This window comes from Oculina patagonica, chromosome 5, assembly GCF_052425735.1.
Source record: "Oculina patagonica isolate OP01 chromosome 5, crgOcupat, whole genome shotgun sequence".
NCBI classification, from domain to species: Eukaryota; Metazoa; Cnidaria; class Anthozoa; order Scleractinia; family Oculinidae; genus Oculina; species Oculina patagonica.
The window spans coordinates 32,417,701-32,442,760 of record NC_135762.1 but is presented as its reverse complement, the minus strand read 5'-3'; the positions used below and the strand labels follow the sequence as shown (position 1 = coordinate 32,442,760).

The 25,060-nt window shown below is 38.6% G+C and overlaps 2 protein-coding genes and 1 long non-coding RNA gene across 3 annotated transcripts in view; 2 read left to right on the top strand and 1 right to left on the bottom strand.

Annotated features, from left to right (window-relative positions):
• LOC144653721 (uncharacterized) overlaps positions 1-25,060 on the top strand; it is a 35,271-nt gene that overhangs the window by 7,294 nt on the left and 2,917 nt on the right. The gene's annotated exons all lie outside the window — the stretch shown is intronic.
• On the top strand, positions 1,480-2,400 carry LOC144653700 (pyrroline-5-carboxylate reductase 1, mitochondrial-like). The gene has a single exon (XM_078513759.1). The coding sequence runs from the start codon at positions 1,576-1,578 to the stop codon at positions 2,395-2,397; it is 822 nt and encodes a 273-aa protein (XP_078369885.1). The 5' UTR covers positions 1,480-1,575; the 3' UTR covers positions 2,398-2,400.
• LOC144653699 (mitochondrial ornithine transporter 1-like) lies at positions 4,650-11,752 on the bottom strand. Its single transcript, XM_078513758.1, has 5 exons — positions 10,808-11,752; positions 9,811-9,983; positions 7,607-7,698; positions 7,145-7,214; positions 4,650-6,283 (listed from the first exon to the last, which is right to left on the bottom strand). Exons 1-5 carry the CDS (start codon positions 11,281-11,283, stop codon positions 6,171-6,173), a joined length of 924 nt encoding a protein of 307 aa, XP_078369884.1. The 5' UTR covers positions 11,284-11,752; the 3' UTR covers positions 4,650-6,170.

Genomic DNA, 25,060 nt, shown 5'->3' with positions numbered 1-25,060 from the left:
TAAACCACCACGCGTACTCTCACCTAGTGATACTGAGTCAGAAATAATTCCGTCTTTGCGGTGGTTGATTGTTTTTACAAATTAAATGTGTGGGCGATCTGACACACTTTTTTGGTGCAAAAGGCATTAAAAAGTTTCCAACCACGGGTATGAGGATTCCACTGCGATGTTTTTTTAAACAATCGCGCACTTTTTATAGACCATATATAAACCCACACACCAAGTGTCGCAATTTTGAAAACACCGCGTGAGGTTTTAAAGCTGATGTTCCTGGATTTACAGATCTTGAATAACTGATTAGCCTTGGTGATCCAAGTGTTCACTTCCCTTTAATTCCCACAGACCAGCTCAATTTGTTAACGTTACCTTATATGGTTGAGACGTGCCGTGCGCAGGTGTGTTCAACTTCCTCCTCTTCTTTGTTATCACAGCTGTGGTTGGCCTGCTGTTTGGAATAGTACTGTTGCTTGCTTGTATACATTTTGTCTTGGCAATGTCAAGATCTGTTTCGCTAAATATGTAAAAGTAAGGTTTTCTCTCGGATATCAATGTATCTTTTCTTGACCCACCCCTCCCTCTCCCCACCCCCCGCTGGAGATCGATGCCACCTCCATCCAGATTTCATAAATGTCGCCTTTGAAGTCAAAGTAAGCGCCAACCGACTTTTTTTCCTTCTGTGGCTGTTCTCATGAGCCCGTCCATGTTTAGAATGAATAGAAAGGGAGACTACATTGAATATAGTAAAACAGTGCCTAGTTTTGGATGCGTAAGTATTTCGCGTCTCCGCACTCTCCGGTATCCTATGTTGACGTCATCGCCACTCCAAAAGACGAGGGAAGGCATCGCAAGATTCTATTGTTATGGCACAAAACGCAATCAATAAAGGTAAATTTGAAAAGTGCTGCATTGTCTACAGGAAATTTAAAACCAGTTGTCTGTATTGGCTCCTGTCATTGATAAATCGTGCATTCAAAAGACAAAGACCCCTTTCTTCTTTTTCAGTCGTTAATCTCGAACCGTTCTACACGTAATGTCGATAACCGGTTTTAAAGCAATTATGTCCAAGAATATCTTTTCAAATAATTTCTAAAATAAATTCTATCACATCTCTGTTGGAATGAAGGAGCTAATTTATTATATTGGTCCCTGAGAAGCTTCTAACCCTCGCCTTTGTTTTTTTGAAAGATGATGCAATTATTTTCATACCAATTATGTGGGGGTATCGTGTGCACGCGGCCAATATAATGCCTCTGAGTGAAATCAGACCACTTGAAATAAATTCCTTGCCTAACCCCTGAAAAGAATTTACTTTTAATCAAGAAAAGTGAGATTCTTGGTTCCTAAAAAACTGATCTGTACAAGATAAGTCAATTTTTGCGTGACAAAATGTAACAAAACGCGCACAGTATTCTTCTTTTGTTCTTTATTTTCGATTTGATTGGCTGTCGAATAAAATGCGCGAGTTTTTCATTGGACGAATCATTCCACAAACTTCTTTGTCTTCGCGAAGCAAGAACACGTTCAAGTTTACGATCGATAGATTTGTGATCTTTACTGATCTTTTGCCCGCCAGCCATGAGTTTGATTTCGTCGTTAGGATTTATTGGCGGAGGAAAGGCAGCACAAGTACTTGCTAAAGGATTTTTATCCGCGGGAATAATCAAAGCAAATGAAATTTTCGCCAGCGCTCCTTCAGAAAGAGACTTGAGTGAGTTTAACAAACTGGGGTGCAACACGACCAACGATAATAAAGCCGTTATGAAGGAAAGTAATTTCGTTTTCCTCGCTATAAAAGCCAAAGTTTTCCCTGAGGTTTTAAAGGAAATTTCGCCTGTGGCAACAAGAAATCATATGATGGCGTCGATAGCGGCTGGAGTCACTTTGGATTATCTTCAAAATTATTTACCGGGAAGAAGTCGTGTCGTGAGAATGATGCTTAACACTCCCGTGCAATTTCGTGAAGGTGTCACGGCTGTAACATTCGGAAAATTCGCTCGCGATGAAGATTACACGTTTGTTCATCAGCTGATGTCTTCTGTGGGGTACTGCTTTGATGTTGAAGAGGAATTAATGGATGTGATGACGGCTTTAACCGGTGGGGGACCTGCTTACCTGTACCTAGCAATCGAAGCACTAGCGGACGGCGCTGTTAGAGCTGGCTTAAACCGCCAAGAAGCCATGAAATTAGCGGCGAAAACATGTGCTGGAGCGGCTAAAATGGTTTTAGAAAGTGGACAACATCCCGGGGAACTTAAAGATGCTGTCTGTTCCGCGGGGGGGTCAACAATTGCGGGGATAAATGCTCTTGAGGAGTGTGGTTTTCGAGGGGCTTTGATGAAGGCTGTAAACGCCGCTACAGAACGGGCGAAGGAACTCGGGAAAAACGGCACACGGTGAAAATCATTAAAGAACAGAGTTTATGGAACAACCCTTATTCGAGTTTAATGTGTTCTTGAAAAGAGATCTATTGTACTTATATTGATCGTGAAAATTATATTTTGTTTGAATTTTTCGACTCATATTTTGCCACGTGGATTCCTGTTCGAAACCAAGGTTACGTCAGACTTGGCGCCAATTCCCGTGCCAAGCGAAAAATTACCATATCGACTTTCAGGTGGACTGTCAGCCAGAACAATAGCTTTATTTATTTTACACAAGCAAGCTTCTTTGTCTTATAACTTATACGTAAAAAACATATCCAGTGTTTAAAATAACAAAAATATTAGCACATTATGCCCTGAGAGAGGCCCTGCCAGGGGGGTTCCCGTGTCGCTTGTCTAAATTTTAAATTGTGCTGTGTCGCTGTTTTATCGCTCTTTATGTCGCTGTCGGTAATTAAATTGAAGGAAAATTGCTTGTCCTTGTCGAAATTTAAGTTTTTCCAAAAGTGGTGTCGTTTGTCACGATTTTATTAGTATGCTGTCGTTACTTTATGGGCCATGTCGCTTGTTGGAATTTACCCTGGCAGGGCCTCATGAGAGTAAGAAAATTTGAGGGTTATTTAACAGAAATAAATGGAAGATTTGACTTGCTAGTCATCTAGGTAATTGAACCTTTTAGTTTCAAAGATATCAGTATAGTTATTTCATTTCTTTTTGATATTTTATTACCTCTCAGGATTAAGAGGCTAGTATATCAAGAAAATATCTTGATGTTTTCAGCTGTCTGTTGGAGAAGTAACCATAGCTGTTAAAGTTTGGACACCTTTTAAGTTGTTCTTTGTGTCTGATTGCTGAAAGTATTAAAATTAATATTTTGGAGGACTTCGTACTAGTAAAATTATTTAAAGGATGCATTTCATGATATTATAAAAACAAAGATTATCTTTTATAGAGATACATTTACATGAATACCCCACTATGCCTTTTATTTTCATGGAGGTTATATTTTCATTTATTATTTTGCAATTGGCAAATCTTGTCAGAACACAAAATTTAACCCCGAGAAAAATAGTATATTTACGTACATGATTGATCACACTCTGAAAAGACATATAACATGACATATATTTTCAATATATTTTCCATATCAAAATTCTAACCCTTGTGAAATTTATAAAAGGCATTAGGGTAGCAGTTTATGATCTACAAGCATCCTATGAAAAGTACTATTTTTACATGATCAAATAAAGCACAGTGCCGGCTATGGTCAAACTCTGATCAGGACATTCATGCACTCTTTCCCTTTTTAGCCCTGCTAGCTAATTTGTGTTTATTTAAAAGTTGTTTTAAAAGTTGCTTGGCAGTAAAATAATGTTACCTACGAGGAATATTATTAGATGGGTTAACAAAGCCACAACACTGAGACTGTTTATATTTGTAAACGGTCCAATCATGGCTAAGTTTGGTCTAAGCAAATTTGTCACTCTCATAAGAAATGTTGTAGTAAAATATTTAGTCTATTTACCATAGCTTTAAAAGATATTAAAGCGTTATATATTTATTATGGTAGATGATAGTGGTGTTGTGTGACAAATGATATGATTGGCTGAAGGATATTTTCCAGGCTCATTAATCACCTCTGGGCCCAGTTCTCAGAAACCTGATGTGGGATGTGGTAACTGAAATATTCACACTCATTACTGATAATACCACACAATTTGCTAATAAAAAATAAATTTGCCTTTCAACAGCATGTGAACTCAGAAGTTCAAAACCCGATTGCATTTTTTGCTGCCATCAATTGTAATAATAATCGTGACAGCCGACAACTTTGAAAAAAAAAAACAGAAACAAACATAATAGAGGAAAATCTACCAATCACAACTAACAGATGTGACCTTTTTTCTTGAGGTCCGCTCAGATGATTGACAGTAGTGAAAAAGGAAACTGATTGAGCTGAGTTAACACCTAAACACTTTTCACTACCAATTGCTAATAATTCTTTATCAATACTGTCACCCACCACTCTGATCACAAGTAAAATAAAGAAGTTGGGTTGGGGGTATGTTGCTTTTGTATATTTTTCTATGCAGGGATGGGTAGGAGGAAATATACGTTTTCAAGGTGTAAAGCTGTGAGAATGAGTCGATGAGTGAAGTGAGACAGAGAAGGCTGGGGGAGAAGTCCAGCAAATTCCCAAGTGTGAGCCTGTTTGCAGGCTAGTGGTCTACAAACATTTACTGGTACTAAGAATCATGATACATGCACTAGTTGTGAGACTATAATATTTATTATTAATGCAACCAGATTGTATTCAAATTAATTATTTTGTCCCAGATAGGGCATATTGTACACTCCATTAAATTACCTATCCATAGCACACACAATTTGTAAACATTCTTCACAAACAGTTAAAAAGAAACTGAGGCATATACATTATTTTAGACACGGCACTATAAATCTTACCATTCAATTTTCTAAAACAATATAATTTTATGATTTCCTTATAATAATAACTTTTGACTTTTGAGAAGTTCATACCTTAAAGAAACTAAAATATAAATAATGCTAAAAAAAACTGACATAATTTTATGTGTAGCATTGTTTTACTTGGACTATTACCTGCAATATTGAATACCACACAATATACATGTACAATTCCATACACACTGTATTACTATATTTACATAGAAATTATATAGTCCATAGTGCTCATATTTTATGTGAACTTTATATTATTATTTGTAAACCGTAGAATTCCGGTTATAAGCCCTGGGCTTATACAACTTCGTAAGGGTTTTTGGGTGGGCTTATAAGCGGAGGGGCTTATATTCGGGAGGGCTTATAAGCGGAAGGAAAAGAAACGTTTCGAAACGAGTCTCGGGAGTGTTGATCGAAATACGTTTAAATAATTCGAAATAAGTTAAAAACGCACAACTTAGCAACATTTTGCCCTGTTCAGTACTATCATCCGGTAGAGGGGGGCTTATGACCGGATGTATTTTTTTGTTTCCAGGTTGATGGGCCTATAACCAGGGGGGCTTATAACCGGAATTTTACGGTATACCAGTATTGAGATTGAAGACCCAAATAACATTGTGGGCATTTAATTAAATAAAAATAATAAATAAATCTCACTACCACTTCAAACAAAAATAAAATTTGAAGCAAAGTTTAAAGTGTATTCATTTTAAAAGTATTTCTTGTAATGCTGTGGTTATGCCAAAGCGATTTCTTCCAAAATATTCTCCTTGTAGCTTGTACTGTTCAAACCTTAAACCATGTTGTTTACAACCTCATGTTGACACATTAATTTAGTTTGTTTTACAAATGCCAGGTGCACTAAGAAAGGGGTTAAATGGACAGTAAAGACAAAAATGACAATTTGCAATAATTTAAAAAGATCAATCACCAAACAGTGGTTTTAAATTGACTATCAAAGTACTTCACAAGTCCACTTCGGTTTTGTATTTGTTGAACTTATTTAAGTCTCTAAAAATATTGCACTGTAATGCTCTTACGAATAGGAGTATACATCCCTTTTTCTTATAACCAGTCAGGAACAATAATTTATTATTGGCTGGAAAAATGAGAACTTAGCTTACCGGTACATTATATTTTCACATTTTTGGCACCGATTGCACATGTTTCTTTTTCTGTTTTTACACTTTTTTGTACAGTTTCTTTTTCGATTGCTGCTGCATAAAGTAAACTGTGATCTTTGAAATAGTTAAGTTGTGGCCTTGTGGCAGTCGTAAGGAAACCACTGTTAGTAGTGTGTGGTGTGATCTAAATATCGCTAAAAAGTTTCTGTGTTCCTTCGTAAGCCACAAACAATGCTCCGCATGCTGGAAAGCATCGTACCACTGTTGGTCCCAGACCTTTGTATAAAGCCCTTGGCCCTGTTGAGAAAAAAATTGTCCAAACTCAGAGAAGCAGGTATGTGATCAGGGGCGGATACAGGGGGTGGATAGGGTGGATATCCACCCCCCCCCCATTTCTCAGTAAAAAAAAATTCGAAATGTCACTTTTTTTGAAATAGAAAAAAAAAGAAAGAAAGAAAAATTAGCTCTCGCTCATGTCTGGTTGTTGTTACGCCACGTTTCGCCGTCTGCCGCCACTTTTCGCGCAAAAGTTTCCTATTTTTTTAGTAAGGGCATTTTCTCTACCACCCCTCAATAAATATGGTCTGCCATCCACCCCCCCTTTTGAAATCCTGGATCCGCCCCTGGTGATGGCTCAAGATCCTTTTGGTATGCAAGTGCCAGAAAGCACCCCACAAAATTAAATGACTGTAAGATAATCCACTAGAAGTTAAATTTTGTACTAAGAGCCCCCTCTCCTTTATGCTCCCCTCCTCTTACCCCCCTCCCCCTTGATGCCCCCCCTTGCCCCCTCTTGCCAAGTCCACATTTGTTCTTGTATATGTACCCTAACAAATATATGTTTTGAAATAACCCCCCCCCCCCTGCCCTCCATCTCTAAATATGACTTGACTCACTCTTAATTAAGCTCCCCCTTCTCAAAAGGTCTTAGAAAAACGCCCCACAGGGGCTTAATAGAGCCTTAACAGCATAAATTGTCTTGTTTGGTTGACAAAAAAGAATTATTAAATAAATGGCAGTGAAGAAAAATACTAGGCCAACCTTATGTTTTAATACTTAAAGCAGTGTTTGCTTCTTGTGGTATGGCATAGTTCGTGTTCAAAAGTGCCTTCAACTTAACATTATAATTATGCACCAAAATTCAATTCCACAAGTTACCTTCTTTCCGAGCAATCATAATGCCAGTTTCAAAAAAACCTGGAACTCTATCAGAGCCCTGAGTCAATATCTGTTAAGAGAGAGAAAGAAGTAGTTCTGGTCAATGGGAATTTAAATAGGATTGAGGTGCAAAGGAGAGGAAGTGTAGAAACTATCACCAAACAAGTGCAAAGTAGGAAATTGAAGGCTTCATATGTAGTATTACGATAAAATCTGCATTTGAGCCCAGTGGCCCATCAGGCCAGAGCTTATCCTGGTTTCCGTAGCAGAAAGTGACTGAATATCTGGTTTGTAGAGAGAGGCGCCTATAAGAGTGAAGTGTCGTGCCCAAGAACACAATGCAGTGCCTCAGCCAAAGCTAGAACCCAGACCGCTTGATACAGGGTCCAGCGCACTTCCCATTAGGCCACCACGCCTCCCAAGTGAAGTATTAAGGACAATATAAATGTGAAGTTACAGTACCTGAATACGAGACTTGATAACATCTGCAGGAAATATAGCAACCCAGAGAGAAACACCTGCCATTCCACCAGAGAAAATAAGCCGCACAGCACCTGCAAAAGCAATGTACACTGAAATTACTCTCTGTTGCACAGGTAGGCCTAGAGAGGAATTACATGAAAACAATTCTTATCAAATTGGTTCAAGTCGACTGGTTTGGTTAAACAACCCTCCAAGTTTTTTTTTTCGACGTTTTTGCTTGTTTACAAGCTAAAAACGTAGAATAGGGGTTATGTGGACAAAATTTGGAACCACATATTTGTAAACTCTCAAGGGACTTTTTTAATTTATCAAGGGACTGTTTTAATTTCTCAAAGGATTACTTTCCGCTGTGGGTGATCACTTGCGATCTCGTGAAAAAAACGTGACTTGTCACATTTACAAACGTTATATAACAATTTTAAAAGTGGCATGTCAGCTTTCTTATCTCAACACACGTGTGTCTGAAAGGCGATCTATAAAAAGCGTCGCACAAACAATGGATTGCGTAACTAAAACACGAATAAATAAGCACTAGCACTCACATCGTTTAAAAATTACAAATGTCAAAAATAAACCATACCAAAAAACTCGCTCTTTTCAAAGATATTATTGAAGTTAAAACAAATACAAGAGATGGGGCTTCTTTTAGCTTAGGAGCGGTTAAAAATTAGGCCAAATTTGGTCGCTACATGCAAGCGCAACTCTATTTCGTCATCAGCCTAGGTCGTTAGGGACGTGACCTCGCGTTGACAGGGAATGACAGCAATGTTGCATGAATCGGCTTTACAACATGCGATCGTATCTACGCAGTTCGAGTGGAATTTCAGTCAAAGACAGCAAAATTCTTTCGTATTTCATCTTCAAATATAATTTGAAAGCATTCACTGTATATATGGCTTTTTTTTAATCCTGGGTCTTGATATCCGACCCTCGCAGAGCCTAGACAAAACGCAGCTTGAGTGTAACGATTTGTTTACGCCCCAATTATATGCGCAATGTTTTCTCCGACAGTAGTCGGAAATATCCGTATTCTTTTTCGTGCTTTTTCGTTGAGCAATCGTAACGATACGGCCTTGAACACATTGAACAGCGGTCTATCCGGCTATAACAATTCAAATATGGCGTCGCAAAAACAAAGCGTCGAACGCATATTTTGCTGTTTCATTTGCTAATTTCGCTGCCGTAATCGACTGCCTCGAAAGGTCCTTGCAATTTTAAAGTATAGAATTGTCAGATCTCGGTGAAATTTGCACTGTTTATTTGTGTAATGTTAAGGAATATGTGTATAAATACCCGGCGCGGACGAGCCATTTTTGACAAAATTATATGGCTGCATTTCCTCCGCGAAGATAGGAAATTGTTAAACTAAACTACAAAGAAACTGTAATGATAAGTTCGAAGAACAATGCACAGGATAAACCTTCGAAACATACTTCATGCAAAAACGTCGACATCTCGAAGAGACTTTGATTTCCTTAGTGGCCATTTGGCCACCGACTGCTTAAGTTTGGTCGCCAGTGAAAAATTTAGTCACTAATTTAAGCTCACACTTTCAATCCTTCTTCTCAATTTTAGTCGCCAGCCGGCAACTAAAATGGTCTTAACTTGGAAAGGTTGTTAAAGGCTGGTTTTTCCTAGCCCGACTAGTGACAGACTTAGAGTCTGAGTCATAATCAGACACTTAAAGCATTACCATCGAGTGAAAATCAAGCCAACAGAACTGTAAGCAGAGTTTGCAGATTCCACTTATGAATCTGTTGCTTGATCCTGTCAAAACTAAATTGTGGAGTTGCAAGCATACAGGAAGTACTAAAAAAGCCTGAGAGCTAGCATTATGATTGGTTTGTTCTATGGCTTCTGCTTATGACCCTAACAATCTAGTTTTCGCTGAATCATAAGCGATGGAGTCATGTTCTGGAATTGGTCGGGAAAAAATGGAAACATTCTGATTCTTTCAACTTTGATTCTGCTGAGCTTACGACACCACTTATGACTCTGATTTCCAATTTTCATCAATTCATAAGCACCCTTACGACTCTGATTGAAACTACGACTACCACTCTATTGCTAGTAAAAACCATCCTTAAGAGAATGCACACTAAATAATCTGGTACGTCTTCCACCAACTTCTATTCCATCTAAAACATGGAGAAATGTCAAGGATAAAACACAAAGAATCTTACCAATCTCATCAACAGTTTTTCCCTTTGGTGTAAGTAGGTATCGGCTCAGCTCATAGCCTCCAAAGAAGAAGAAGTATCCTGGTACCTCACGAACCAATGTTGGCGTCAATCCCCGAAAAAGACCCAAAAAGCCATCCTCACGGATAATCTGCATTGTCACTTGCATTACACCACTGAAGATAATGATACACAGAGAAGGTCATATTAATTTCATATCTGTAATTCTAAATAAAAATGCGTTCAGACTTTTGGACTTGTAAAGTGAGGTACAGTACGTAGTGTTCTGGTTATTGTGTTGGAATATTGATCCAGCATTCTCAATCTCATTCATTAAGCTAAAATAAAAGAAATCATAACCAATGATGGCAGTGGTTTGGATATCTGATCTTAATTAGCATAGATTTTTAAAATTTTATTTTCTGCTAAATCCTGGCTTTGAGCTCCGAATGGTTCACTCTTTTTTTCTTTCACACACATTTTAAGTGGCGCAACTTGATTAACAAATTTGGTTTTTTGTTTTATACATTCTTGATAGATAAATGTATAAACAAACTGTGGTTTATATATTAATAATAATAATAATAATAATAATAATAATAATAATAATAATAATAATAATAAATCACTGGCTTTCCTGTGGTGTTGACCTGCTGCCCATATATAGTAGGGAAAACAGGGGAATTGTATAATATTTTATTAGAATCTTTGCCCCTGGGGGGGGGGAATTCAAGAAATTTGAAGGGGAAGCACTGGGCAGTCATTTATGACTAAAGAATCTAGGGACTACACTTCATAAAAATCCCCCTAAGGAATATCATACAGATTGTTTATCCTTTTTACAATCTTCCTGGTGGGCCTTGAAGTGGGGGGGGGGGGGCAGGTGTGTGTGGGGGGGGGGAGTGTCCCCAGCAGGAGCCAATGATATGTGCATAAAATTTACGACAACCACTGGAAACCTGAAACCTGATCAAAATAGCAGTAAAATATGAGTAAGTACCTCTTAATTCCAGTCTTCCCAGCCATAATATTCATTTGGTGTTGAGCTTGAAGTCTGCATTTAACTAATTCCGTGGGACATAAAGCAAACGAGGAGAAAACAGCGGCTCCACTTCCAGCAAAAGCTCTGTTCAATATACTCAACTCCTTTTCATCTTGCTTCCCCACAATCTTTTTCACAACTGATAAACATTGACCATAGAATAAGAACAGAATAGAGTTTTCCGCAATGTTTGCAGCTAACGAAGGAATTGTGCCAGCGTACAGTCCCTTAAATCCTTCTTGTTTAATCGTTTTTACGCCACAATCAAACGCAGTTTTGAAAAGTGTAGGAAAAGTCTGCATCTTGACTTTTATAGTGTCAAAAGGTTGTCCAGCAAACACACACGCAGTTCCCCCGATCGCTCCAGCAGTGAAATCTTTGACCATCCGTTTCATAACGCTTAGATCCACGCTAACTGAAGAAGAATCTGCCATTTTTCCTTGTACTTTAATACTGCAATCTCGTTTTAAAAGTCAGAGGCCTAGGGTTCTGAGCTGAAACTAATACCTTGAAACGAAATGTGTATACGTACACGTCGACGAAAACTCGACGACTGAATAATGTCCAGACGTAAGTCTTTTGTAAAATATACACCTGATAAAGGTACTATGAAGATTTCGCAATCTTTGAAGTATTAAATCCACTGACCCAGCGCCATGAGTAGAAATAACTTTTTACGAAAGAAGAACGAATTCGAAGACTCTGTGAGGAATCTTGTGACAAAGCAAGGCTTCTTGTCGCCACAAAAGTACAAGAACACCTCAACCACAGGGAGTCCCTTAAACTCCTACTCTGAACAACCTGGTTCCAATATCTTGAATGGCTTAAATATGCAAAAACATTACGAAATACCCACGAGTTTCGCGCGTACGTACAGTACTCCGTAAAGTTGAGAAAGATGAATGACCACAAAGAACACTCATAGCCTCAACCGCTGCAAGTTAGCAGGCTCATATTCGAATTCCCGCCAACGAACGCATGAAGATACGCATGTAAAGAACTGTAAAGAGAACAGACCCACTGGCACCTGGAGATATTTGAAAAAGCGCATTATTTGGAGATTTTTGACATTCTTCTAGTCACTTAATAGCTAATAACCGTGGCCTATTTTAGTTAATTTATTTTATGCTATTATATTTTCTATTTATTTTTTTGGCAAAATAAAATGGTCATGTTTGTCACCGCAGCCCGGAGTGTGTTTCTTATTTTTATGGTTGTTGTTGTTGTTGTTCATAATTCTGCTCCAGAAAACGGCATTTGCAACATGGCAGAATAAGAAAATTAATATTGCAAATGTTAACTTTTGATTGTCAAACTAATAAAGTAAACTAATAAAGTAAAGTAATAAAGTAAAGTAAAGTAAAGTAAAGTAAAATAAAGCATACCCTTCTTCAAATCAGGGTTAATCCAGGGTGCCTTGTGTGATCTTATACGTTTAGTTCTGAATGGAGCATGACTGTTAACAATGCCAAGAAATTTTGCTTTCCAGTAAGTCCACAAAATATTTGGATCATCAGAATCACAGCTCCAGTCTTTTTGATAGATATCGTTGCGAAATTCTTCACGATTAAAATTTTGAAAATTTCTGTAAGATATGGTAGAATGCCCCTTTGATGAGAAATCGGGGGATAGTTGACGATAGACATAAATATTAAAAGAGGCTATGATCGCTGATGCCAATATGAGAGACTCCGGAACAGACTACCCTGTCAACATAGTTTGTAAAGATTTAAAAAGCGTAACGGAATGCACTATTCTATAAAGGATTCCGAAAACAAACTGGTTGTACCTCATCCACGAACTAACTATATGAAAAATAGCTTTAGTTACAGTGGTGCAACTCTCTGGAACAGCCTACCCTGTAATCTCAGGATGATAAAATCCTTTTATCAATTTAAAAGTATAAAGAAATGTAATAAATAAATAATAAATAAAGTAATTAATTAATTAAAAGTAAAGTACAGTAAAGGAAAGTAACGTAACGTTACGTAAAGTGAAAAAATTAACAGTAAAGTAATAATAATTAAAGTAAATGGAAGTAAAGTAAAGTAAAAACTGGACCCGACAGCGTCATAAGAAAGGGGGTGGTCTGGTGAAGTTTGACTAAAAAAAGGTGTTCTCTTTGTTTTGGTCCCCGACAAGACCCGATGGTGAGCCCAAGACACATTATGTATGTGGGTCCGCCCGCCTGATGGATGACAGGCAAGGAACCAATCACAACACGCGAGGTATCTCGTACAGCCGAACGTCCTTTAAAATTGATTTAATGTGTTTTGTGCGGGTATTCGTGCATGACTAGATCAATTCAATCAGTGGTCCAAAACAGGATTTATGCATCCATTTGGGTATGGATTAAAGTTTTGAAAAAATGGTCAGATCTACCTCCCATAAGCGACCGCCTTGACTTGAATCTTAAGTGGTCGCATATAAGAGCCTTGACTGTAGTGGTATAAAAAGCCGTTCTTATACGCTAAGCACGTTAATAACATTATTATAGCACTAATTGAACGTAAAATCCTGCTGAACAAAGGAGAACTTGTTTGTTAAAACAAGCACTGTGGATCAAACAAAAGGTTTTTTGACGTTTTATTCTAATTGGTTGGACTTTAATCTGGCATAATGTTGTTTTTCGCCGAAGTGTCGAAGTAGTTTGTCAGGGCTACTTTAGTGGTACTTGTGTTTTAAGATGCCGGAGGCACACGCAACACTTGAACGTGTCTAGTTTTAGTATCACACAATGCATAAAGCAGTTCTTTTTTGTCCTCTTACATGTCTTCGTCGCTTTTTAATCAAACGGGACGAAGAAAGCACAATGTTTAAAGGCTGTTTTTATTTCGACACAGAGGTTAAACCCGGTTGGATTGAGTACGACCCACAGAAAATCACGGTTTTATCGTGCAACGACAGCTTTTGCTCAATGGGCCAAGTTAATGCCATTGTGGATGCGAAAAAGCAAATGATTTCGGTGAAGAATGAAGCCGATTTCAACCAGTTGAGTGACATTTTGGAAAAACCAGTGTTGATGTGTGTGACAAGGCGACACCATTGTCCTAATGCCAACACACTGCGCTCGGAGTCCGAGAAGAACTTGTTATCTCTCAACCCCGAGCAAAGAGAGCTACGTTCTATGAACGGATTTGATATTGACTTCGCTTTGATATTTCCACCTGGTGTTTTGACTGAGAAAATTGGCGAAAGTTTTAAAAAAATTAGGAAAAAGGTCACTGAACGGAAAAAGTTTTGCTTTAGGGTGGATGTGGGACAAATGATGCAGGAATTAACGCCAACAGAGCTTCAAGACCCAGGATCGTTGGAGTTTGTTTCATGGCATAACACAGCGTTTTGGCTGACAAATCACTGCAAACCACATCAGTCTTTGATGTATGTGAACGGCTTTCTCTTCTGGGTAGTTCTTTTTCCATTCGCTGTATTTGTAGCGCTACCATACAGACTAAGCCGTCGGATTTTCTGCGACGATTCTTGCGTCCACTTGAAAGCTCCGCTGAAGTTCACAGCCGAAGCTAAAGACCCCGTTGCAGTGTACATGTGGTTCGCGGAAAGACCGCTCCCGGGCGCTTACAAAAAACACGCCAAACGTTTTTCTGTCCGTGCGACAACAGTTGCTGAACTGAAACCGTTTGTTCAGGACTGTAATATTGTCTCCTTTGACTTTGAAGAGGCCTAGAACCACAATCGATGGATCAACCATTGCTTTGCAATTAACAGTTCTTAAAGCTCCCATAAACGAACACTATCACTGAGGAGCAGAAAATGTATCCACTTAGGAGAGGTCTGCTTATGCCAGGATAAAAACTTGGTATTGTTTGTATTTGCCTGGGACCATGACCATAAGTAAGGTTTTACTGAAGGGAAGCTGGCGATGGACTAGCATCTCTGTCACTGAATAGCAGAAATATTCCCAGTCGCTTCAGGCTATAATCACTATATACGATCATTTTTAGTCTTCATTTTGCGGTTTACTAACGCAGTAATTAGGGACACGACAAATTGTCAAGGTCAAGTTTATTCAATGTATTTACTACAGGTATAAACTGAATGAACTGATGTAGAGGACATAATGCAATGCCGGGATGTGCTGGAAAACAATAGCTATTGTACAATACAATATACCATATTGTATATCATATTATAACAATCATTCTTTGAAGTTAACCGCGAGGTTTTGTTTGAGTTTTGCCAACTCAGCTCTCAAGAAGTGATGTAGTTTTTGGTTAAACGTTCGAACCTACATGAATTACAATATATTAGTGATAAAAACAATCATTATGTTAGGGCGCTTAGAGTGTAAACTGCGAAAAGGGTAATTTCCCCGCTCTCTTTTATTCTCTTTACGTGCATGGCACGAAAAATAGGGCGTAATTTTTCGTGCGACCATGCATGTGACAGCTGATGTGAAGCCAATAGTAGACGACAGCCCGATTACTGAAAACCCTGTTTCACTGGTGCAATGCGTAACTAAGTACATACAGTGCATACAAACACTGAGGAACAAGCAAACACAAAAGATCTGTGTGTTTGCGATTGATTTTCTCAGTGTTTGTACGGGCTCTTGTTAGGGTTACTACTAGATCAGTCTCTCTTTAAAATTTTATTGAAAAGAAATGACGAGTGAAAGACCCTTTGACATCCTCGGAGACCCAGGAGCAGTTAGGGCCAAGACGAAGTAAGCCGAGCAGCAATCTCGGGCCGACGAATTCGCTTCGTATCGCCCCGAACAACGGCTTTTTTGTATCTCCGAGGATAGAGTTTTATGAAGATGGTCGCGTAAGTCGCGCTAAATGGACTGTTTTAAAAATCTTCGGAAGTGTCTTTTTTTTTCGGAATGGAAACGTCTGAAATGTTGCTGTTTTCTATTGGTATTGTAAACTTTTTAATCCGATGATATTCTTGATCGTTTTCTCGAAGTTGACTAATACAGAACTCCGTAGACTTCTGCTCAGTTCAAATCGCTGTTTTTTGATAATTTATTTTTCGGTGAACCCTGGCCACTCGGGATCCAAAGCTCGGGATTACCCGCTGCCATTAGCCTGCTGCCCGTTCACCGTAACACCGTAGCTGTGCACAACTATTGCCGCCGTCGTCGGGAAACATCAGTGTTTTGCTGTAACACCCCCCTTCCCATATACACACACTTTTCCACACTGGGCCTAGACTAGTCTTTGACATCGAAATACATATCCCAATCGATACATGTAAACAAAACTCGATGGATCAGATAGCAACTAAGCTTGAAGTGAAGAAATAACAATAAGAGTGATGGAAAGTGTCTCTTTGTTCTTCTTCTGTTCTTCTTGTTAGAGATGGTGTCCAATCCCGCGGCACCTCGAGGTAATTCTGCGATGAACAGTGAAGAAGCTGACTGAGAAAATTAAAACTGAATTGATACTATAAAATTTTAAGCCGACCAGTCTTATTGACAAATATTTTGAATTTCTAACTCCTATAATATATTCGATACACTACCATACTTTAATAATAGATAGCTTTGGTAACGTGTACATCATGGACATGGCGGGGGGCTGTCGGACAATTAGCATTTCGACTTGCTTGGCCGGACAATTAATAATAAGCAATAGCTTTTCGACTCGACTAGAGACCTCAGATTGCCGCTTTACTGATCTCCAACTACTAGACTTTTTACAGAAAAATATTATTTTTTACAGAACTCATCATCATCATCATCATCATCATCATCATCATCATGACTGGCCTTCAACACGGTTTATTCTTCTGCAATTGCAATTTGTTACAGTCGCTTTGCTTATACTAACAGTCCTACTAAAAAATTCGAGATTGTTATTTATTCTTACAACAGCTAACGCGGAGTCAAAAGTTTAAAAATATCTGACCCGCTGTGGTGAACGAGAAAATATAAACTGTACTGGTGAATGATAAAATTTATACCCAGCAGGTATAGACAAATCTTCTAACTCTAAGAATATATTTGATATACTCCCATACAAACTCTTGTAACTTAAATAATAGATTGCTTTGATAACATGCACGGTTTTGACTTGGGGGGTTGTCAGACAATTAGCTTATCGACTCGCTTGGCGACAATTACCATTTAGGTTTTCAACTCGCTCGTATGTTGCGGAGCTGGATCTACAACAACGGGACACCAGTATATCCGAATCTTTACACAGGACTAGTTTTCAACACGATTTATTTGCAGTCTGCAATTCAGTTACAAAGTTTCTTTATTTGTACTAATGGTACTAGAAAGGGATTGTTTCATATTCTTTCAACAGCTAACAACATAATCAAAATGTTGAAAGAATTGAATTACACACAATTGAGACAGGTGCACCTTTTGTTAGAGGGTCAAAACAGTAAACCAGAAGGTGCAACTAGGCGTTGAATCATAGAAGCACAAAAATAGGTGAATGCGTTTTACGGAGACTGTAATGTAACATTATTTACCAAGGATTAGGACGTACACTATTGAACTGGTTATTTATTCAGTATTATGAAAGACAGACAGCGAATCTAATGGTGTATTTCCTGGTTCATGCATGAAAACTATTAAGTCATGAAACAAAACGCGCCAGCTTGTATATTAGAACTTTCAGTTAACATATAAACATTATGCAAAAATTCAGACAAATGCATTTCTCCAAGTTCAGATAACTGCTAGTCATTAAGCCCTTTTAGATCAGTCAAGAGATGCAGGCTTCTTTATGTCCTTTACTGGATCCCGATGAATGGGCTATTACGGTTGCTGCGGTCTAAAGCAATTCCAAAGTTTCTAACCACGCATTTAGAACCTGTAGTGATACTTCTTTTCCTGTCTTCAGTAAAAAGGCAAACGTCTCGCAATTGTTCAAAACCACATCATACAGTGGCCAAGTGTTTCCCATTGCCAATGCTATATTCGCCCACTGCATTGTTTCTTCCACCAGTAAGCAATCGCCCTCTTCGTATACTACACGGTAAAGGTTTTTATGCCCACTGAAAAATTCTGTAAGGTCGCGTTCAATTAGTCTGGCGTCTTCCTTGTTTTCCCCGTGAAATTCAATAACACTCATTTTTTCTTTGACGTAAATACCATGGTGAAGGTAGGCTCCGCCAGTTTGAGCCGTGACAAGACGAAGGCAGCGACTCAAATTGTCAACATCTCCACGGACAGCAATTTGATCCCATCAGAGCCTGTAGCGATACTGCTTCGCCAGTCTTCAAAAGAGTGGCAAAAGTCTCGCAATTATTCAGGATCAAATTGTACGATGGCCAAGTGTTTCCTTTTTCTACTGCTTCTTTCGCCCGCCGTATTGTTTCATCCACCGGTAAGCACTCGCCCTCTTTGTATACTACACGGTAAATCTTACCATCGACATTACCATTGAAAAACTGCCGGAAGGGGCGAATTTTTGGCCTGGCGTTTTCCTTGGTTTCCCCTTGAAATTCAACAACGCTCCATGTTTCTTTTATGAAAATACCATGGTGCAGGTAGGTACCGTGAGTATGAGCCGTGACAAGAAGAAGCCAGGGACTTAGATTTTTAACATTTCCGCGGACAGCAATTTGATCGCCATTGTTCAAGTCACTCAGCTCGACGTCTTCAAGTTGCATATTTAGTTTCTCTGCTGCACTGATTTGAGGTAATTCGATCGATTAAAATTCTCTAACTGACTGTGTTGACTTTCAATGACAAAGACGACAAGGGCAACTGGGAGAGAGAAGGTTTGAAAGACCTATGATACTTTGAGTGTAAGCCGGAAGTAACATGAAAGCGAGGCCAATATAAACGGTTGAGAGCATAATCGATTTTGGCTCTAGTAGAAAGGGCTCGCGGGGTACCTAAACGTACCCCCTAAGGTAACATATGTTTTATCAAAATCTTCTAAAGAAACGACATGCAATGCTTTCTTATGTGGTGCTTATTGGGTGGAGCGTTGCGTGACATCCCAAATAACGGCTGCGAAGGAGATTAATTGCGGCACTAGATCTCCAATCACTAGAATTTTAACAGAAAAAATATTATTTTTCACAGAACTCATCATAATCATCATCATCCTCATCATCATCATTATCATCGTGACTGGCCTTCAACACGGTTTATTCTTCTGCAATTGCAATTTGTTACAGTCGCTTTGTTTATACTAACAGTTCTACTAAAAAAATCGAGATTGTTATTTATTCTTACAACAGCTAAAGCGGAGTCAAAAGTTTAAAAATATCTGACCCGCTGTGGTGAACGAGAAAATATAAACTGTACTGGTGAATGATAAAATTTTATACCCAGCAGGTTGTATAGACAAATCTTCTAACTCTAAGAATATATTTGATATACTCCCATACAAACTCTTGTAACTTAAATAATAGATTGCTTTGATAACATGCACGGTTTTGACTTGGGGGGTTGTCAGACAATTAGCTTATCGACTCGCTTGGCGACAATTACCATTTAGGTTTTCAACTCGCTCGTATGTTGCGGAGCTGGATCTACAACAACGGGACACCAGTATATCCGAATCTTTACACAGGACTAGTTTTCAACACGATTTATTTGCAGTCTGCAATTCAGTTACAAAGTTTCTTTATTTGTACTAACGGTATTAGAAAGTTCGGAATTGTTTCGTATTTTTTCAACAACTAAAAACGCAATCAAAATTTTGAAAGAATTGACAGAATTATACACATTGGCACGACAGGTGCACTAGCCTGCGAGGCGGCTGTATCCGAAGACTACAGGTGCACCTTTTGGTGCAACTAGGCTTTAACTGATTACAGAAGCAGAAAAATAGGTGAATACTTTTTTGAGACTAAAATGATAAATTATTTACCAAGGGTTACGACATACACCATTCAACTGGTTATTTATTCAGTATTATGAAAGAGAAATACCGAATCTAATAAGTGTATTTTCTTGTCCGTGCATTGAAACTGAGTCGTTAAAGAAAACACAAGAGCTTGCATATTACAACTTTCAGTCATTCTATAAACATTAAATAAAAATTCAGACAAACCCTTTTTTCTAAGTTAAGATAACGGTTTAGGTGTCAAGAGATGCAGGCTTCTTTATTCGTCGGTTCCGCTGACTCCGCTGGCTCCGCTGGCTCCCAATGAACCGGCCGCTAATACTACAGGAACTGGGTCCTTAAGCAATTTCCAGGCGGCTATCAACGCTAAGAGAGCTTGTCGTGATAATGCGCAACCAGTCTTCAGAAAAGTGGCAAACGTCTCGCAGTTATTCAAGATCAAATTAAACTATACGATGGCCAAGAGTCTCCATTTTCTACTGCTTCATTCGCCCGCCGCATTGTTTCATCCACGGTAAAGCACTTGCCCTCTTCGTATACTACACAGTAAAGCTTACTATGCCCACGGAAAAACTGCAGGAAGGGGCGACGTTTTGGCTTGGCATTTTCCTTGGTTTCCCCGTGAAATTCAATAACACTCATTTTTTCTTTGTCGAAAATACCATGGTGAAGGTACAGTATGTTGCCCTATTTCCCGGACACCCCTATTTCCGGACACTTCGACTTAACAATTTCGTATATCGTCGTAACAGTAAAATTAAGTTAAACAAAACGTTCAGAAGACTTAGCGATTAGTCTGCTTTCGTTTGCTTTTTTCTTGGCCGAGCTGCGCTCCGTTTAGACGGGAAAATTCTAGTTTTCGTGGAGGTAGATAAAAAAATTTTCTTCTTAAATGCGATTTTTACAGCGCGTCAAACTACATCGTTTCAATAAAGCGCTCTGCTCTCGCAAAGTGCGCGATAGATTATATTTATATATATATTAAAGTAAAGGTAAAAGGACTAGGTTTATCAGCATATAATAAATTTTCGGTTTTCGCTCTTAATTTCCGAGCACCGTCACCAAAGAGTTAAGTTAAATTTTTGATGAGGTGTGCCTAATTCCGGACACATACCTACAGCAAACTTGTTTACCTATTTGAAAACAATTTTATGGAATAGGTTTTGAAAAACAAGCATTTTTGTAACTGTCTGTGCTGTATTTAAGCTTCAATACCTGTTTTGGTATTGATTAATCTTCCTTGGCGAACTTCGTTTCAAGTGGCCGAAACATTCACTGAACATTGTTTATGTCAATGGCCTGACGATTACCTCGCTAAAATTAAAAGAAAAATGCCTTAAATTTTGCCTGAAAGACAATTTTTAAAAAAAATAATTCTTTATTTAGCCCTAATTACTTATATTTTGCTATGATCGGGAATAATATTTCCGAGAAAAAGGGAGTATTTTCCTCGTAACGATCGTCCGTAATTAGGGCAACTCGTCCGGAATTAGGGCACCGAATTTGACCAACTCTTTCCGTGATTACAAAGAAGCCAAAGAGATTTAGAAGTTAAAACTCCACGACCTACTTACCAGCAGTGGAAGCTACATTGTGGGCAAGTTTCAGCTCGTAAGTGCTGTTTTGAGGTTAGATATTTCGGTTAGTGCAAAAAGTGTCCGGTAATAGGGCAACATACTGTACGCACCGCCAGTGTGAACCGTGACAAAAAGAAGCCAGGAACTTAGCTCTTTAATATCTCCACGGACAGCAATTTGATCGCCAGTGTTCAAGTCACTCAGCTCGACTTGTTGAAGTCGCATAGTTTGTTTTTCTGCAGCACTATAACTTAGGGCAGTCCTTATCTAAATCCTCCAACTGACTGTGTTGACTTTTGACGACAGGAGCAATAAGGAGCGAGAAGAATTGAAAAACCCATGATGCTCTTGGTGTAAGCCGGAAGTAAGATGAAACGGAGACCTTTCGCCTTTGATATCATAATCGATTTTGGGAAGGGCTCGGGGAGATACGTAAACGTACCCCTCCCCTCAAGTTAGAACATATTTCTATCAAAATCATGTAATCGCTATTTTTTAGTCGACGTCGGAGTTTCTGCGACGATTCTTGCGTCGACTTGAAAGCTCCGCTGAAGTTCACAGCCGAAGCTAAAGACCCCGTCGCAGTGTACATGTGGTTCGCGGAAAGACCACCCCCTGGCGCTTACAAAAAACACGCCAAACGTTTCTCTGTCCGTGCAACAACAGTTGCTGAGCTGAAACCGTTTGTTCAGGACTGTAATATTGTTTCCTTTGACTTTGAAGAAGCCTAGAACGACAATCGATGGAACAACCATTGCTTTGCAATTTATAGTTAAAACTCCCATAAACGAACACTATTAGGACCAGAAAATGTGTCCACTTAGGAGAGGTCCGCTCATGCCAGGATAAAAGCTCGGTAGTGTTTGTATTTGTCTGGAACCGTGACTAAGTGACGTCTTACTGAAGGGAAGCTGGCGATGGATAAACATCCCTGCAACTGCATAACCGGCTAGGAATATTTATCTCAGTCGCTTCATGCTATGATGAATATCGATGTAGATTTATTATCACAATTTTGTTAAAAGCTGTTTCATACAAACATAGAATTAATATCGTATAACAATAACCGAGACTGGCATAATTTTATGTTAGAGTGCAGTGGCGGATCCAGACCTCATATTCTGGCTACCTATACACTGTTCACAGCCTCCCTTTTTAACACAAAAGAAAACGAAACACAAGAGGCGGAAAGGGGGAAACAAGCGAAAGAAAAAGCGTCTAGCGCTTTGCGCTGGCGTCCAGCTCTTTGGCGATTCAACGATCCAAGAAAAATATACAGGGCTGTTAACAGTCTTGGTTGCCGGCCTGGGTCGCGCGAAAAAGTATTGGCCGCGCCACAAAACCCGCCCAACGAAAGCAGCGTTTCACTTCGTCTGTCTTCGTCTCGCTTTGACTAACTGCTCCTGATTGACTTCTGTCTAGCTTCGAGATGGAGTCTGACGGAGACCACGCATGTTACGCAAAAATATATGTGGACTGTTTTAAAAGTTAGTACGTCTACCGTTAGCCTATTGAAGATGTATCCAATTGTAAAGAAGTCATATAGACATTTAAACTTTGGACGGAATGAGGTCGTGAAATTTTCGGAAGTTTTAGTCGGAATGAAATTTACTAATTTCTATCGTTATAGTAAACTTCTTAAGCATGTATCTTTTTTATCTTTTTCTGTTTCGTGGTAAACTATGGCACTCCGATGAAGTGAATCGCTGTGTTTTGACTGGTTGCACGAGTCTATCATTCCCGTTTCACCTGCACGCTCGGGATCCGAAGCTCGGGATTACCCGTTGCCAGCCTTGTAACAGCGTGCAACTATTGTCGTTTTAAAATAAGCTAGAGCCTTGCTCAATTGTGTGAAAGAGCTCTCAATTGAATAGGAACTGGAACTGTGAATCAGTAAAAGGTGCTTATGCACCTGTTTGGATGTTCAGACTTCCGCTCATTCAGTTTGCAGTCTGTGAAGATTGCGTCTGTTACTTAAACGAACATAGCTATAAGTCAGTCAGTCTTGTGGATGGCTAACCGCACTTTCGATCTTCGTCTGCTCGGTCTATTTGTTCAGACCACCTTTCATGTGCTTATGCACATGTTAGGCTATTCACTCGGCCGTTCATTCGGATCGTTGTTGCTGCAGTTTTCATCCTTTACCTACATAAAAAGAAAGCCGAAATGCTAATACCCAGAAAGTCCCGAGACTTATTGGTTTTAATATAAAAATGGCATACCACAGCGTTGAAACTAGTCCTTCGCTCAACAATCAAACAAAAAACAATGGTCTGTAAAAACCATCACGGAGATACCAGATACTTTCTGCCCATCCTTCTGTGCTTGGGAACGTTTTAATTCCTCTTTTGTTTGTGCTCAGTGAGAGTGTCAGATCACACATGCATTTGGTTTCGTTCGAAAAAATATTCCCCTATTTTGGTCTGTATCTCCAGTTTGTAAAGCACATAGCAACATCCTCGGTTTTAAGGTAGAACTAAATTATCAGTCTGCCTGAACATTTTAAAACTATACAAGGAGGGGAGTAAATATCAGCGATCGATGTAACGCTTAAAAATTGAATATAAATCTTAGCAAAAGATACCGAATATATTCACTGTTTAAGTTTCATCTACTTTCCACGTGAGTGTTTAGCTCTTCTTGGGCCAGTATTGTTACGATCTGTACATTTTAGTGTACATACATGAAAGGTCATCCGTCTCAGTAAAAAAGAGAATATCCAAACACAAAATGGTGGTCAGAAACCATACACTGCCGGCTGAGAGAATTCAAGCCGAAAAGTCTGGGAGTGTCGTTTTCACTTTTTGTCATTAAACTAAAACAGTTCGATCTGCTCGGCTTTTTAGTTGGATATCAGTCAAGTCAAAGAAATATGTTGCGAACGAAATCTTATCAGTTATTACCCGAATTTTTCGAGGTGTTAGCCTTTTTGAAAATCGTAGTTGGCCTTTTCTGTACTCGACGACGTTTTGATCTCTTTCAGTTGCCGCAAAAACAGCAATTATTATTTCCCTAACTAAGAAAGTTCGAGGTTACATTTCACTGAAAAAAACTTTAGCTTTTCATTAAACTATGTCAACATTCGACAAACCAGCAATCATTTACGTTCTGATCCAAAACAACATTATAAGACTTATAAATAATATCCCCTTTATTCAAGTTTACAAGTCTTTCGAAGAGAAGGACAATTATATATCATATTACATATTTTGGAAAAGATGCAATAAACTTGGAATAACTATAAAAAAATCACTCTTCAGTTATTTAAAGCAACAAACATGTCTAGTTCTTGTTTTCGGAAAACAATTAAATTTTTTTGTTACGATACAGGTGTAAATGTTTTTTCACGATTACACAATCTTTTCCTTGGATTGTTTTAGCTTATAATTAGATCATCTCACAGCAAATTGTCGACATCTAATTTCCTTATCAGAAGGTTGACTGCTTTGGAACAAACTTTAAATAGGGAACTAATAAAAGCTGTAACAAAGTTTTTAATTTCAAAGATATTCAAAAGAATTCGATAAAATCTTGTAACTTTTTTCAGATGTTTCATAAAAACTTAATAAAATTTCATAATTATAACTTTAAAACTTGGCTGTTACCTACAAAGTGGATAAATGCTGCGTTCATTTCCGCATTACACTCTTAATTTTATAACACAATATTCTTCTTCTTGGTACTAATTGAAAATCAGTGAAATGAGAATCTCTAACATGGCTACGACATCACCAAGATCAACTATAATTGAATTCAAATCTCAGGAAGTAAGAAAGTGTACTTAATTTGTTAACTCGTAAATTGTGAATTGTAATGTTCTTTTCGTACTCACAATATCACATTAACAGAGCACT

Coding starts and splice junctions, on each gene's coding strand:
- LOC144653699 (XM_078513758.1), bottom strand. CDS start 11,283: ATGGCAGATTCTTCTTCAGTTAGCGTGGATCTAAGCGTTATGAAACGG. Junction 7,699..9,810: donor AAAAACTGTTGATGAGATTG/GTAAGATTCTTT, acceptor TTGCTTTTGCAG/GTGCTGTGCGGCTTATTTTC. Junction 7,215..7,606: donor TTATCAAGTCTCGTATTCAG/GTACTGTAACTT, acceptor CTCTCTTAACAG/ATATTGACTCAGGGCTCTGA.
- LOC144653700 (XM_078513759.1), top strand. CDS start 1,576: ATGAGTTTGATTTCGTCGTTAGGATTTATTGGCGGAGGAAAGGCAGCA.